This window comes from Fomitiporia mediterranea (genome assembly GCF_000271605.1).
Source record: "Fomitiporia mediterranea MF3/22 unplaced genomic scaffold FOMMEscaffold_8, whole genome shotgun sequence".
Taxonomy (NCBI): Eukaryota; Fungi; Basidiomycota; class Agaricomycetes; order Hymenochaetales; family Hymenochaetaceae; genus Fomitiporia; species Fomitiporia mediterranea.
In genome coordinates this window covers 710,657-725,987 of record NW_006760393.1, presented here as the reverse complement: position 1 = coordinate 725,987, position 15,331 = coordinate 710,657, and the positions used below count along the sequence as shown (strand labels likewise).

Here is a 15,331-nt window from a genome sequence, read left to right as displayed (position 1 = left end):
GGGAGGAAAATGCGTATTTTTGTGCGAGATATATATATGAGCGCAGAGTGAAAACGTAAATTCTTTGAGGCACGTTACATGTACAGGCAGGCAACGTGCCTTTTACAGCCCACTGCCCATTGTCATCAAACAGCATCAACTCGTTTGTCTCCCGCTTTCATCGTCAATACCGTAGACCAATTTTGTTGGTTCGATCTTGTTGAGCGACTTCTTGGTATGCTTCGTTTCATATTATGGTCATTTCCGACGTTATAGCTTCTCACTTATGGTTATATATGCATTCAGAAAGGGGGTGCATTTAAAGTCAAGTGCACCGACCACAAAGCGATCCACTGAGATCGTAAAATATCCACTATATCCACCAGACAAGTAACATCTAAAGATATGTCCTACCTTTACGGCGCATCTCCTTCAGCGTACCCTCCACCCGCAGGAGGAGTGCAAGCAACAAACTACGGCGCACCTCCGCCTACCGCTAGTAGTAATGCGTATCCTCATTCACCCTACGCAGTGCAGGCCGCCGCTCCACATTCGCCCTATGTAGGTGCAGGCCAGCCTCAACCACCAGCGGGGGCCTATCCACACTCGCCGTACGCTAGTTCGGCGGGATCGACTACGCACGCGCCAACGACGCCCGGTGGATATCCTAATGCTACATCGCCGATGGTTGGAGGACAGATGTACTTGCCCCCTGGTGCTCAACTTACTGTCGGTTCTGGTATGACCTCTCCTACTATGTCTGCGCAGCAGTCACAGCCGTTCACTTCGAACGTCCAACCTGGTGCGGTAACTTATACGACAACGACGGACGCTCAAGGTCGCATTACGTACCATCACTTTAAGTAAGTGGAGTGCACCGTATGCTCCACGAAAGTCGAGTTAATGAATGTCTATTCTTTTTGTGTGATAGGGCAGAACCTTCGACGTGATTTATTTTTATTTTGTATGTGCTTGTATGCGGAGGCTCAAATAATAAATAGATACAAATCACCGCAAGGTGTAACGTACACTGGCATACAATGGGTCCCTACGGAGACTTCATTCCATCCACCTGTTGGTATCCCTCCAGCTGGTCCAGTTAGTCCTTTCGCTATTTTTGCTACGAGACTTTGGGTTGAACATCGGATCAATAGGACGTCATTGCCTCGTTCCGAGGCCAGTTTCCTGCTGCGCCTGGAGCCAATACTCAATTTGGAACTGCCTCCGTAATGCCAGGTTTGGGACCCGATTATCGGGATGACGCCTTTAAGTCTCCGAGAGAATTGTGTGTTTATGTACATTTGCAAGATATGATTTAATTTTAACTCGTCATTCTTACAGAGAAAAAGAAGAGAAACGCCGCAGGAAGGAAGAGAAGAGGCGTAATGCGGCCTGGGAGGCCGAGCGTATTGCGCGCGAAAAAGCAGAAGATAAAGAGATGCGCAAGGCTGCTCGTGAACGCGATGCCGAACTGGACCGTGCAGCGCGCATGCGTCGTCCCAGCTACGGAGCCGGACTCGGCGCAGGACTCGGCGCAGGTGCATATGATCGCGAACGATCTCGCGAACGCAGCAGTGACCTCCTCCGCGAGAGGGAGTTCCGTGATCGCGAAGAACGTGAACTGGAGCGCCGTATGGGCGACCTCGACGTCGGTGGTCGTGGAAGCGGCTTTGGGGGCGGAGACTACGAAGCGGGTTATGTTCCGCCTGCTGCTCCTGGGACACGTTCGAGACGCCAGTCTGTGTCTGCGCGGGTCGCCCCTGCTGCCGGTATTTACGACGATCCGCAATACGATCGCGACGACGATGAGTATCCGACTTACGGAAAACGTGATGCATCCCGCCACCGTTCAGGCATATATGCTGCTCCTGAGAGAAGTCGCCCAAGCAGTATCTATGGCCCTCCAGAGCGTGAACGCGCTGGTCGTCCGACTAGCATGTACGGTGCGCGCGATCGTTCGCCATACCGTCGTGATGCGAGCCCACTTCCGCCCAGTTTGGGCCCAGGCGGTGTAGAAGTATACCCACCAGGTCATATTTACGCTGGGCAACCCGTCACGGGATCCAGCTCCGGGTTCGGGGCTGGTGGACTCGGAGGAGCTTCACCTCGTCTCGGTATGGGAGGCGGATTGTCTCCCCGTGTTGGCGGTGGTGCCATCCCTGGTGTTTCCCCACGCATTGGAGGCAGAGCCGCACTTGCCGGAGGTGGTGGATACGGCGCTTCGCCGTCTGACCTCCTCTCTGCGCCAGATGCATTCTCTCGCCCGATTAATTCTGCGCATACGTTCACTCCGTTCAAGGATATTCGCATACAGTCCATGGACTGTTTCTTGGAGCACCTCCTCTTTCCCATGCCAGCTGTGCTCGGGACGCATGATGTGCTTTCGGAGGATTGGGGTAGGCTTATGAACGTCAGTCTTTTCTCTAATTCTCTAGTCATATTCGAGTACTATGTTCTTACCCTTATTATCCCCTTTTTTGATGTGAATAGGACCTCAAACTTGCCTGGCAAAACCGACTCCCGCTCCCCGCCGATAAGCCTACGAGGCGCTCCGACCTCGTCATCGACTTGCTCGATCTCTGGAACAGCGCCTTCTTCATCCCGCGCTGCGTCGAACTCGTCCTCTACAAGGGACGGAACCAAAAGTCCGGTCGGGGCGCAAACAACCCCGACACTCGTCTCGCACCCGAAGAGCTCGTTTCTTCGGACTCCGATGACGATGACGATGAGACTGATGATTCGGAGGAAGAGGGTGGGTATGGGGGTCAGTATGATTCGTATGGGAGACAGGGGCACGCGTCGAGGAGGGAGATGGCGAGGGCTGCGAGGCAGAAGGTTAAGATGGAGCGGAAGGTGCAGAGGGAAATTGAGAGGAATAAGAGGTATGCTTTGTGGTTGAGGTATGTTGACCCGAGGTCGATATAAGCAGCTGATTGCCAGTGGGCAAATTAACCTCGTTTCTTGAGAGAAGACGACCTGGACAGAAGGAATAATAGATAGAATGAACAAATGCTGAACTTCCGAACTTTCTTCTATGATTGACTATATGCGTGTATTTCTTGCTGCTTTGTACGTTATTATCTATGCTGTGAATATTATTGTCCATGGAAAATCTGTACTTTGCAGGAGCATGTTTCTTACTTTTAAACAAGGAGATCAAGCAATGGCAAGTATAATAATGTGTAGCTGGAAACAAAGGAGTAACAGAACGAAGCACACAAAAATCAAGAGTAAGAACGAAAACGCAAGGTGTTCCCCTTATTCCTCGTCCTCCGTCTCGGTCCTTCGTTTCTTCTTTTTCTTCTTCCTTTTCTCCTCTTCCCCTTCCTCTCCAACAACACCAGCGACAACATCTCTCTCCTTCCTCTTTTTCTTCTTGAGCTTCTCTTCGACGGTTGGCTCGGCCTGCTCGGTTGGTGCGACGAACGCTTCTGCGCGTTTTGCTTGGCGTTCGGCTGTAACTTCTGCTTGCTGTAAAAAAAGTTAGTAGAGAAGGGGTAAAGACACAAAAGTGATAGGTAAGGGATGGTTGAAGGGATGGAGGCGGAGTAATAATTGTACCTTTTCTTTCCTCTTTTGTGCTTCCTTGGCTTCTTTTTCGCGAGGTTTGAGGAAGTATTCTCCTGATTCGAGTTGTAAGTCAACCTACAATACGCACAAAATTAGTACAATCACATAATCAAAAGTTAGAAAAGCATTTTTTTAAAGAAAACTGACCTTGCGAGGCTGCTGAGGCGGCGGGAACGGCGTATACACTTTCTTCTTCGGTATATTTGCTGTCGTTGAGCCGTCCACATCGAGTCCCGCTTCTTTCCGAGCTTCATCTTTCGATCGATGCGCCTCGTTCTTCCGAGCAGTCTTTTCGGAGGTCTTGAGGTGTCGTTTACGGAATTTGGGGAGGAAACGGTCCCAGGACTCGTTTGCGAGTTTGGGGTCTTTGGCGAGTTCGCGTTTGATCATTAGCTCCTATGTTGTATATAGATGAGTTATGAGTTGAGGTTAAGAGATGGAGAGGTCGGTTACTTTTATTCGATATATTGGATGGATGTTTCGCATGCAGTCGAGTACGATTCGACGGACTTCTTTGAGCGATTTGTATGGGCCCATGGCGCTAACTGTGTTGCCTTGTACAAGGACATAGCACTGGGTTAAAAGTTCAATTGCCTAAATGTACCAACGAAAATCGTCAGGACAATTTTCACAACCTTCAAACAAATGAATAGTGAATAAACTAAAATACGTACCTTCAACGTACTCCCATCAGGTCCAATAATCCTCTGCCGTCTCTTAACGAATCGTTCCTTATTTCTGACTAAACCGCCAATTTTGATGATGTCGCAAGCCATGTCGTCGTTGAGGATCTTCACGGCTTGGCCAAGGGCGACTCCACGCGCGAGGAGTTTGATCATATCGCGAGCTTTGAGGATGATGTATGGATCGAATGTCTTGCGGGTTGTTCGGACGGCCATTGAACCGTGTATGAGGTCTAGTGTACATGCGATGCCCTAAAATAAAATGTATTTAGTCTTGAGTGAAGTCAAGAGTGAATTAGGCACATACGTGAGATTCTAATGCTTTCGTTACTGCGCTCCATACTTCCCGAAGATATTTTTCGCGGTACTTTGGAAATAGTGTTGCGAAAGATGATTCTTCGAGGAATGTTCCACCCTTATTGTCCGTGTTCGTGAAGGGGTCGATTTTCCACTGAAATAAGATTAGCACTATTAACTTGAAGGAAAGTAATGTATCTACACTTTGAGGCAGTCAGAAATGTGCGAATACAAGAGTTTAGCGACATACTCACTGGTCGATGTCATCCGTGTCCCAAGCTGAAGAAGGCAGGTAAGACGCTAAACTTATTTTAAAGGTATACTCCGAAGCATACGCTTGTCCTTTCTGTGCCTCTTGTTCTTATTTACAACCGGAGCTTCGTCGGTTTCGGAAGCCATGTTGGGGAAACTATAGCGAGGTGGAGGTAAAAAGTTAAGAGCAGTTGGCACTGCTAGCCCGACTTCCGGATTTGCAGATCGGCGAGAACCACAGACGCGTTTACTGCCAGACTGGCTGGTCATTCACTAACCACCATCGTCTTCTCTTCGTATATTTTTCCTTTCGCCGCTTTAACTCTGCAAAACTCACTCATGGACGTACTTACCGAAGACGTATCATATGGAGATACCACGGCTGCTCTATCGTACGATGAAGGAATAACATATGAAGAACAAGTCGCGGCGCTTCCGGCCGAGCTACCGAAGAGCGAATCTTTGGGTCTCGCAACTCGCATCAGTTCGAACAAGGTGTACTTGCCACCCGAGAGCATGTCAAAGGGAAAGGTGCGCGTCGTCTCCGGGTGAAAGAAATGCGTGCGGCGTTCGTCTGACGTCGAGAGTTTTCGCCACGCTTGCTTCCTTTGCATTCCCCGGCTTTTATTCTTTTGGACGTTATTAATATTTTATATGTCGGTATGGAAAGCGTAAAAGAAGTGACGACGCCGGTGAGGAGATTATGGATGAGGATGACGAAGGCATGAACGCAGGTGGGGTATTCTTCCCTCACATTTGTTTTGCACGGTGATTAACCAATTGTTGCACTAGACGGTTTGCGTCCGAACGCTCTGTATCTTCGTGGCTCGCCCATTACCCATCTACCTACGAATAACATATTTGCATATGCCCGGCATTTCAATATGGAACCTGTTGGACTCGAGTGGATCGACGATCAGTCCTGCGTTCTCGTTTTTCCAACAAACGCTGCTTGTCGAGCTGCTGTCGAGGCTTTCCGTAAGTCGCCCAAGGAACAACCCGACTTTGACGATTGTGTCTCCGCAAAACCGATTCCTCTTATTTTATGGCCCGCTGAGGACCGTATCAACAAGACCCTCGGTATGGCGGAGGGCTTGGAGGGACCACTATCCATGCGTGTAGCACGCACGAATGACAGGAAGATTCGTGGCGCGAAACAACGCAGTGCTTTCTATCAAAAGCACGGTATGGATGCAGGTAAAGACCCTAATGCGCATGCTATTGGACGAGCGCCGGAGAACGACCTTGCTACAAAGCGTCGCAGAGTACACGAAGAAGATGACGAAGAGAAGCGCCGCCAGCTTGACGAGGAACTTGATGATTTTTTGCGAGCGGAAGACCGTATTCCATCACCTCCGCCTTCTCCGCCGTCGAAGATGCGTTCAGACTATATGACAAATGACGGACACGAAATAGGAAGAATATCGGGTCTTTCGCTTCTTGACCGAACGTCTCTTATACGCGAGCACTTTAGTGACGAGGAACGTGGGGAACGTCCGTATCTGCGAAATGGCCGTCGTCAAGACCAAAGAGGCGGAAGAGGACGGAGACGCAAGGAATGGGGAGAAAATATATCTGTACCTCCTCTTTCGCGTCGCAGAATCAATGAGAACGATGCCGGTCTAGCGAGTCGATCGGAGCGACCAAAGAAAACGCTTCAGGAGTTGGATGATGAGTTAGATGCGTTCCTTCATGGAAATGATTGAACACTGTTCACGCCACTGCATTACCGTCTTTATTGTTAGCTTGCCTTTAACCATCTTGCTGCTGATTTTGTTTGGCGCAGACTTCATTGTAACTTGAGCCCTACTCATTTTGTCCTGGCTAAGTGGAATAAATCATCGTTAAATGTAATTAAATTTCTTAGTAGAACGCACACGTGACCGACGCGTCTGGGTGGCACCTGAACTGCTTCCTTATCTCTAGATTCTCTCTACCTAGTACCATCATCACAAGATGGCACCCGCCTCGGAAAATACGCTTAATCCTTACCTTACCTCTTCTATCCTACAAGACGAGGAAGATGATGACGGCCAGCTTACTCCTCTCTGTCATCCAGATGGACATGTCGAGTCCTCAGGTTCCTTCTTCTCTCGTGTTAAGCATAGTATCACCAGTTCTCCGCTCGGAAGTATTCTCGGACACTCTAGTTCAACTTCTCTTCGCTCTAATAACTCGGAATCGAAGGGAAATGATAGCAACGTCAAGGCAAATCTTGGAGTTCAACGGGACGACTCAAATTCTGTAACACCACGTCGCTTATCTATTATCAAACACGCCTTCCTACCTATGCCTGGTCGCTCGCCTTCGCATTCTCGCTCAGCTACTGTTAGCTCCACTCAGTCTGATATTTCTACGGACTCCAGCTCTCGCTCTGCTTGCACATCTTCGTTCTTGCCTGCATGCTTTTCACCGGCCTCACAAGCTTCGCTGCCTACTCTTGCCACGTCTGTTCACGATAGCGACAATGAAGACAAATGGTCTCCTACCTTGAGGTCCCCGTCAGATGCACAGGAAACGCCTCCTCTCACTCCAGATATGCCTCAGCAAGCAGTGGTTTCTTATCCGAACTCAGATGGCGCATATAGGCAGAGAAGGTCTCACAGATCGGCCTCTATCTCCATTAAGGATGATGGCAATCCATCCTCGGGCTCAGACAGTAAGAAGGGAAAGAGTCCTGCCACACCGTTTGTGAGTGCGACGATCGTGCCTTTGCTCTTGCCTGATATCAAACCATGTTCGGCTATGTGCAGCCGTATGATACTCTCATAGCAGACATTAGTCCTCCTACTGCTCCAAACAGGACAAAAGATGAAGATCTGAGTCTCTGCGATGATAACGCTGAATGGTGGGGTCTGGAATATACTCTTGAAATGAGTCGCAGGGATAGTCGCGCGTCGGATTCTTCGACGAGTACAACTGGAGAACACTCAAAGGTTCGTAATCTTTCCTCTGTCCGCGTCTCTTAACTCCATTTTTTCCAGAGCCGCGAGTCATGGGCCGCAATACACCAGGGTGCTGTTCCACCGGTCTACGCCGATGCGAATTACCAGGATTGGCAACGCTGGCATCGTGCTCTAGATAAAATTGAGATACGCCGTCGCAGAAAGCGCACTATCGATTTCCTTGAAGAATCGGAACACCTTGCTGGGCTGTTTGTTGACGAAATGCTTGCTCAGCGTGCAGTCCAGATTCATGTGCGTTTTATCACTGAGCTATTACGCCGTATTCCAAAAGTAGACTCATGCTAGGTATTAGGAGGAGCTACTCACAGAAGATGAAATTTACGATGCCCTGGTGTGGGTTGAATATGCTAGTGAACGCCGACCAGTATGTCTGTATTTTGATCCATAAGGAAGTTGACTAAAATGGACTCCATACTGAAGGACCCATTCTTCCCACCGGAAAGGCATAGCCTGGGCTGGGTACTCAAAAGCCACCGCTCAATTGCATGCTTGCGCGAGCTACAAGAAACGCCAGCCGATGACGAGTAGCTTTGTATAACATGGGGTGACACGATTCACTGCCAAGCCCTTGCCGTTGCATTTTGACTTTAGACATTCTGTTTGACATCGAGTTACGAAAAGCTTGCGGACTGAAATTTTCAACCTTGTTGCTGATGCCACCCCGGACGACCCGATTCTTTGTTTCTTGTGAACGAGATGATTCAGGACTTGCATTGGCAATGATGATCACGATAAACGCAACCGCAAATTTTAAATATTCGAACCTTCTTACAACCTTAGCAACAAGTCCACGATGACGTTCGATGGATCCTAGTTTTCACCTTGTCGATCTGTTCCGTTAATTTCTCCCTCTCTTGTACGAATATCTTATTTGAAAAAGGCTCGAGAGCCGTGAGCTCTGCGCTTTAGAACTTCCCTTGTTGAAACGTATCTGCTGTACTTGTATTATAGAATTACGAACTTTATGTCGTGATTAGAGAAAATACACTAATGGACTGGGTGAGTCGAAGCCGAAAAAGTATCATGCCCGAAGTAAGCATGGCTATATGCGCCTGGGGAGACGGTTAACAGCACGTTGTAATTGTCTCGCCTCACTAATTGTCTGTACATGCCATGTACCAGAGCACCAATAGCTTGTTGACGTTTCCTCTGCAGTGGATGACAACCATATATATGTCCGATAAGATCCCTGGAAATATAAACATATTCCAAAAAATACTGCCAGAACAACTCAGGAACGGGGAAAACCTATTACTTATATCTTGGCGAAACCACGGACGTGTACGTAGGTGGTGGTAGGTCTTGGTGGGTAGTCTGAGTTGCCTGCGACGAATCCTCCGTAAAGCCACTAATATCGGAGCTATGTGCAGAAGACATTTCAATGTTTGAAAGCATCAATCCATGAGTCGATGACCCCGCTTCCTCCACGTTTCGACGATGCTTCCCTGTAATTGATCGTGCTCCTCTAGGAGGTAATTCAGAGGTAGGAGCAGGAAACGGAGTGATAGTCGTATCAACCTCGAGAATCGGGTCTAACTGTTCCGTGTGTGCAACCCATATTCCTTTGGCGCTTCGTAGCCTCTTCCTTCGCACAAAGAAGTACCACATCCCCACAACAATGAGACAGAGTGCTACACCACCGACAACGGCACCGACTGTTGCTCCTGTATTTGACTTTTTTGTATCGTGTGATTGAGAGTTCCGATTTTCTTGTGTTATATCGCCGTGACCTGTCAAAGTTCGTAGGGTAGGAGGTTATAATGACAAGCAACTTGTGATGGTTTTAATAATTAATTACCAACCTTCGTTCTTAAGACCGTGAGCTTCTGTTGCATTGAATATTCCACCAGACCATGATGCCGCTTTTTTATTGATAGTGAGACAGACAAAGTCGCATCAATTTTGGGAAGAGCTTACGATATGTCGTCACCCAAACAGGAATTGCAGTCTCTGGCGGTATCGCAACTTCTAACGGATAATATCTACAAGATTAGTTTGTCAAAACAAAAGGATTAATTAAACACAAGAGATGGGATGGGGGGAAAGTTCAGTTTTAAAAGGACGCACGTATCGGATATAAAGTCTGTACAATTCAATGAGTAGCTATCCCATCTGTTGTGCAGGTTAGTGAACCTCTTCGAATAGAGCGGATGACACTGACGTTCTTGCTGTACCATTTTGACAAATAGCACATGCTTGAAGTGCGTTATATTCAGCCCAAGAGCTATAAAAATAGTTATTCATAAATAAGAAATACATGTTTCAATGTCCAAAGGTGACAGAGGACATACCACCGACATTTCTGTGCTACTTCTGCGTCCACCGTTAGGTAATAACCACCTGGCTTTATTTTAGGTACGTCATAATCTAGAAACGCAAGTGTCTATATGAGCATAGGTCGTCTTAGTAGAGGAAGAGCTTACTTCCCCCAGGACTGCACGGACTTCCGAGATAGCTAGCAACCAAGCACGGACTCTGACTTGGATTCAGCGAGTTATTCATCCAGCCAAATCCTTCCAAGCATTCGGCCTCCGTTCTCACGTCTCTCCGTTCTAACGTCGAAATTTTGCTGAAGCCTCGCCCTATCATTGAAGGTGGAAGCGCAGGCAGGGATTGGATTTAATCAGACTAGGGAACGATAAGACCTAGTACTGAAGTCAGACATGCTTATAACGGAGGACAAAGAGGGGCTCTACATAGAGTCAAGTATGTCTCACTACTCAAATCAGCCTTTGTCCAGTGCAACAGCAGATCGGCTATTGAGATCAGTCATACTACACGCATATAATGTCTTGAGGTTCCCACTAAACGTCTACGCAAGCCCGACACTAATAGACCAAAAACTTGTGAATAGCTCCTCTGTGTTGCGTGAAATTCGCCAATAAGAAGTAAGGAAGGGAGAATGAATTTGAGAGCTGAACATGCTGGCCAGTGTACCGAAGGCATGAAATCTAAAAGCATTGAAGTCGATGGTGATGCAGCGTCAGAGTTGGGTCTTCTCTACCATATTGGAATGTAATGATTACTAAGCTGCATTGTGCAAGGCGTCGGCTCGGTAACCTGAAACAGTCTTGGTTCCAACCTTGTCTAGTCTAGTAGAGTAGAAGATCAGTTTGAACATAACCTGTGACGGAATTCATGACTTGGTACCTCCACTGACTCAAGATAGATCCTAAAGCCTTTGCTCAACGCGAACGAAAGGAAAACGCTATAGGACTTGATATGTACGCCCTGACCTGCCGTCACCAGCCAGCAGCACCTGTCGATTTCGACGCCGACGAAGACGCAGTCCTCCTCCATGGCTGGCGCAAGCACCCGAACCTGCAGGGTTGGATGGAACGGCTCTACCGCGAGAAGGGTGGCGTCCATAAGTACTTTAATAACGTCAACCTTATGCTGACTACTGAAGACCTCGACCAACTGGAGGCCGACGTCCGGGCACGCAGGCTGCCACACACGGAAGGCTTTTTCTTCGGCGTAAGCACCAGCGAGGATGAGGAAGACGACCTCCTGTTCATCACCAAGGCGCGTGAAGCGCTGAAGGCAGGGTTGTTCGTGTTCTACGACTCTTGGTGGTAGCTTCACTCGCGCCGACTCTGGTCGACGTAGGTTACTCGTCCATGGGTTGAATCCTCTATCGCTTCAAATTCAAAACCAAAGAAAAGGCTCTTGTCAGGTGGACGTGAGATGCACCAAGCAAGCTTTCATGTATGACAGAAAATCTCGATTGGACAGTCCCGAATTGCAATGGTTCTCATATGGATTCTGCTTTCTGCCAAAGTCAGAGAGGGCGATAAATAACGAGACGGTACTCTCCCGTCGATCAGCGTGCTGGATCACTTAGTCCGGGATCCGGGATCTTCGTTCGTTTAAAAGGAGAAGAGAAGGGAGAGAAGCAATGGCATAGCAATGACCGGACTCGGGATGCTTCATAATATCCAGTTTGCATAGCATACAACCTCTCCTCAATCACTGGGACAGTGTTAGTAGGTTCTGTTTGAAATAGTTTAACAAACTATCACTACCATATCTTTCTTTGATGAAAGTTTTAACCTTGTGACCACGAATAAGTCAGCCTCGAGCAGTTCGACTTTCTCTCGTTCTAATCGCGAATCGAAGGTATATTCCAAACCTCAAAGGGAATAAATACGTACATGGAGTATGTGTCTAATGTACATCACTTGTCGAAACTATCGATGTATATGTAGGTGGCGGCATATCTCGTTCAGGTGAATGGAGTACCCCGGATGTGCCCTCAGGAGTATGTCTATCGAAGTTGGGAGTAGATGACATTTCAGTGCTCGAGAGTATGGTTCCGTCCGTTGATGACCTCGGTTCTCCCAAATTTCCACGATTCTTTCCCGCAACTGCGAGTGTTTCCGTAGGTAAAGCGGAGATAGGCAACGGAGAGATAGAGGTATCAATCGCAGGACTATGATCCGATCCTTCTGAGAACATGGAACGTATTTCTATGTCGGTACGTATTCCTCGAAAGGCTCGTCGCCTTCTCTTTCGCACAACAAAGTACCAAAGCCCCGCAACAATGAGACAGAAAGCTACACCGCCAACGACGGCACCAACAATTATCTTTGTATTTGAATGGTTTGTACCATCGAATGGAGGGTTCCGATTGTCCTCTGTTATGTCCGGTTGACCTAATAAGTATATAGTGCATACAAGGTCCATAGATTAGAACATTTGTATGATATTTAATTGTGATATTTCTATGATTAATACGAACCTTCATTTGTGATATTCTGAGCTTCTGTTACGTTGAATATTCCACCAGACCATGATGATGCTTAATCGTTGACAGTAAGATGTACGATACCAGCGTAAATGTTTGACGGAGCTTACGATCTGTCCCTGCCCAAGCAGGGATCGCAGTCAGAGCCGGTATCCTGGTGTCTAACGGAAAATATCTACAAAATTTATTTGTTAAACCATAAATTATGACTAAATATAAGATATGGACAATTCTAAAAGGACGCACGTCTTCGACAAAAGATTTTTGCAGTTCGTTGTGTAAAAGTTCCAACTAATGTGCTGGTCAGAAGATTTCACAGTATGGCGAGTGAAACAAAACGAATGATGCTAACGTTAGTGCTTTACCATTTTGGCAAACGGCACATGCTGAAATCGTGTTGTATTCAGCCCAAGAGCTGGGCATTAATTATTCATAAATAAGAAATGCATGTTTAGGTTTGCAGAGGTCACAAAAGAGACGCACCATAGACACTTATTCGATGAATTAGTCGTCGGGGCTTGGTAAGAACCGGGTGGTAATGCACCAACATTGGCGTCTTTTTATGCGTGTGTTCAACCACGAGTTATTCGTTGGGACATATACAAGTTGAAAAGTAAAAACTCACTTCCATCACGAGTGCATGGACTGCGGAGATAGGCAGCAACCAGACACGGGCTCTGACTCGGATTTAGCGAGTTGTTCATCCAGTCAAATCCACTGGAACAGTTGGCCTGTGATGTTACATCTCTTCGTTCCAACATTGATGAAGTGCCGAGGTCTTTTCGCATCATCAACCGTGGAAACAGAACTAGAAATTGATCACTCTCGAAAATGCCTGATTTTCTTGAGTTAGATACGATACTGGAGGAAGACAAGTAGGGCTTCGCAACGTGGCAACACTGTCGAGGTTAAGAGGTGGTCGTGTGTTGAGACTGATCGCGTCGGAAGGTCTCTGGTTGAGATCGGTTCATGCCGGAAGTACATGGTATCAGGTTCTAAGAAAATACTCAGGGCTGATTGTAAACACGTCGCGAGCGGGCAATGCTTGAATCAAAGTGGTAATCATAGCGGGCAGGGCACAGCCGTTCACACAGGAGTGAGGTACAAGCGCGCTGCAACCGTGATGGATAAAGCGTTACCTAATCAATTTGCGCAGGGCAACCTGGATGCCAAGCGTTGTGTGTGTGTGAAATTGGGAAGACGGAAGTACCTGTCACCCTGTGCTCTTGAAAGAGCCAGCGCTACACTGAAAGGGGAGAGAGCGGTGTCCTAGATGATCACCCATTGCCCATTATATAAAACAATTCGAAACCACGTTGGACAGAATTGTTATTGAAGTTCAGAGTTTTAAATCGGATTTCAATGGGTTTTTATTACTGCTGAGCTTGATCCATGAGGGAGATTGCCAAAATTAAACGAAGGTCGAAGTCATGTCGCCCATGTTTTCCAATTGGTTTCGACTCGACATCAAAGCCCGACGGTTTTAAGTTCTCATACTCGTTGAAGACTGTAACTGTAAAACATACGCACGAAAGCCACCAATAATCATTGCCATTCGGTCCATCGATCGTATTTTCGTTCCTGGTCGGCTGGTAGAGCACGTACATATTGGGGAATAGGAAAGAGTTGAACCTGTAGTCGCTGTTACCTGTGCATTAGGGTGTATTTGCCTACGTTCAAGTGCTCAGTAAGCAGTAAAGCCTGCAATTAGTGTCTCTGGCATGGCTGTTTTGACGAACGAAGTACGAAGCTGCAACGGAGCAATTTGGGTCGCCACGCAAACAAAAAAAACTGTATTCATCATTCATTGATCAAAGTTGTGGATTAACGACGCTATATAAAAACGTAGGCTAAATCCAAACATTTCCAAATCATCTTGGTCTGTCTACACCAATCGTCTGCAATATAAGTCTCCAATACCCACTTCCACATTCCAAACCATGCAAACTAGAGAGAAATCAGTATAATGGTTGACTAGAAACGAACCATACGAAGAAGGGAAAAAATGGCTCAGAAAAAGAGTACAAGCAGCCAAGGGTGTTTTCGACACGTCACATCGCTGACCCTTCTTCATCCTTGAGATGAGGAATGGATCAACAGCCGTTCGGTGGTAATACCAACTTTTGCACATCATTGACGGAGGGCAGAAAGAATATGTTGCTTACCTTTAGAGGTGGTAGTTTGCAGGCTGATGGTGGAGAATTTCAGTCGTTGTCGAGTGACGAGGCGGGAATTTTTTGGGGGTGTCGCACGTGACACAATTCGAAATGATCACCACGGTCTTCACGGATCGTAATTTTGAATCGTACTTGTCGCCCTCAGGCGGCCCACTTCATATGTCTTTACTGTAGTCACAGTGATTAAGCATGATGTAGTGCAAGTGATATTCACGAAACACTGTCTAAAATAGCATGAGGCCCGTGCCAACTCCGTGAATTATGCATAGGCAGTTGCGTGTTATGCGAACTGCATATTGCTGATTGTCCCTGACCAATCCATCCTGCCGCCATTTGCATCCTTCTCCCCTGCTTCTTTTAAATTTATAAGAATTCGGCATCCAAGGACGCATAAAATCATCGGGTTTGCAATTGCGTTCAGAATATCCGCTACACCAGGTTTGAGGCGGACCAAAAGTCCAACGAAGATTGTACCACAGAACAAGACAAGACTGTATCTTCAGTTAGCAACAGAACTCAAGAATGTGCGAAGCTCCCCTACAAGACATAATATTTAGTCTGATCCTGGACTAGTATCTTGACAAGGTGGAATCCTCGTAACCCAGAAGATGATTTCAAATGCTCATATCCTTTATACAATGCAAGGATAAATAAAATGTG

The 15,331-nt window shown here is 47.2% G+C and overlaps 7 protein-coding genes across 7 annotated transcripts; 4 read left to right on the top strand and 3 right to left on the bottom strand.

The window, feature by feature from the left end:
- Positions 1-384: 384 nt before the first annotated feature.
- Positions 385-3,044, top strand: FOMMEDRAFT_169100 (uncharacterized protein; the record flags this gene model as incomplete). The annotated part of the gene is made up of 6 exons (XM_007268086.1): positions 385-842; positions 911-925; positions 981-1,077; positions 1,134-1,264; positions 1,321-2,389; positions 2,470-3,044. The coding sequence occupies 6 exons, from the start codon at positions 385-387 to the stop codon at positions 2,902-2,904; spliced, it is 2,205 nt and encodes a 734-aa protein (XP_007268148.1). The 3' UTR covers positions 2,905-3,044.
- Positions 3,045-3,237: 193 nt separating this feature from the next.
- Positions 3,238-4,928, bottom strand: FOMMEDRAFT_90032 (ribosomal RNA assembly protein mis3; the record flags this gene model as incomplete). The annotated part of the gene is made up of 9 exons (XM_007268085.1): positions 3,238-3,450; positions 3,541-3,624; positions 3,697-3,945; positions 4,003-4,143; positions 4,224-4,484; positions 4,540-4,683; position 4,732; positions 4,784-4,808; positions 4,865-4,928. 9 exons carry the CDS (start codon positions 4,926-4,928, stop codon positions 3,238-3,240), a joined length of 1,182 nt encoding a protein of 393 aa, XP_007268147.1.
- A 309-nt stretch (positions 4,929-5,237) lies between these two features.
- FOMMEDRAFT_21345 (uncharacterized protein) lies at positions 5,238-6,602 on the top strand (the record flags this gene model as incomplete). The annotated part of the gene is made up of 2 exons (XM_007268084.1): positions 5,238-5,515; positions 5,574-6,602. Coding segments are annotated over exons 1-2 (941 nt in total), but the record flags the coding sequence as incomplete, so codon positions are not given.
- Positions 6,603-6,737: 135 nt separating this feature from the next.
- On the top strand, positions 6,738-8,275 carry FOMMEDRAFT_157979 (uncharacterized protein; the record flags this gene model as incomplete). Its single annotated transcript, XM_007268083.1, has 5 exons — positions 6,738-7,472; positions 7,535-7,717; positions 7,766-7,978; positions 8,040-8,111; positions 8,168-8,275. The coding sequence occupies 5 exons, from the start codon at positions 6,738-6,740 to the stop codon at positions 8,273-8,275; spliced, it is 1,311 nt and encodes a 436-aa protein (XP_007268145.1).
- Positions 8,276-8,934: 659 nt separating this feature from the next.
- FOMMEDRAFT_141645 (uncharacterized protein) lies at positions 8,935-10,335 on the bottom strand. Its single transcript, XM_007268082.1, has 7 exons — positions 10,174-10,335; positions 10,039-10,114; positions 9,909-9,971; positions 9,815-9,859; positions 9,665-9,729; positions 9,550-9,609; positions 8,935-9,477 (listed from the first exon to the last, which is right to left on the bottom strand). Exons 1-7 carry the CDS (start codon positions 10,247-10,249, stop codon positions 8,999-9,001), a joined length of 864 nt encoding a protein of 287 aa, XP_007268144.1. The 5' UTR covers positions 10,250-10,335; the 3' UTR covers positions 8,935-8,998.
- A 381-nt stretch (positions 10,336-10,716) lies between these two features.
- On the top strand, positions 10,717-11,326 carry FOMMEDRAFT_29672 (uncharacterized protein; the record flags this gene model as incomplete). Its single annotated transcript, XM_007268081.1, has 2 exons — positions 10,717-10,762; positions 10,917-11,326. The coding sequence occupies 2 exons, from the start codon at positions 10,717-10,719 to the stop codon at positions 11,324-11,326; spliced, it is 456 nt and encodes a 151-aa protein (XP_007268143.1).
- Positions 11,327-11,914: 588 nt separating this feature from the next.
- On the bottom strand, positions 11,915-13,282 carry FOMMEDRAFT_157976 (uncharacterized protein; the record flags this gene model as incomplete). The annotated part of the gene is made up of 7 exons (XM_007268080.1): positions 11,915-12,402; positions 12,489-12,548; positions 12,605-12,669; positions 12,741-12,785; positions 12,847-12,909; positions 12,978-13,050; positions 13,120-13,282. 7 exons carry the CDS (start codon positions 13,280-13,282, stop codon positions 11,915-11,917), a joined length of 957 nt encoding a protein of 318 aa, XP_007268142.1.
- Between the last annotated feature and the right edge of the window lie 2,049 nt (positions 13,283-15,331).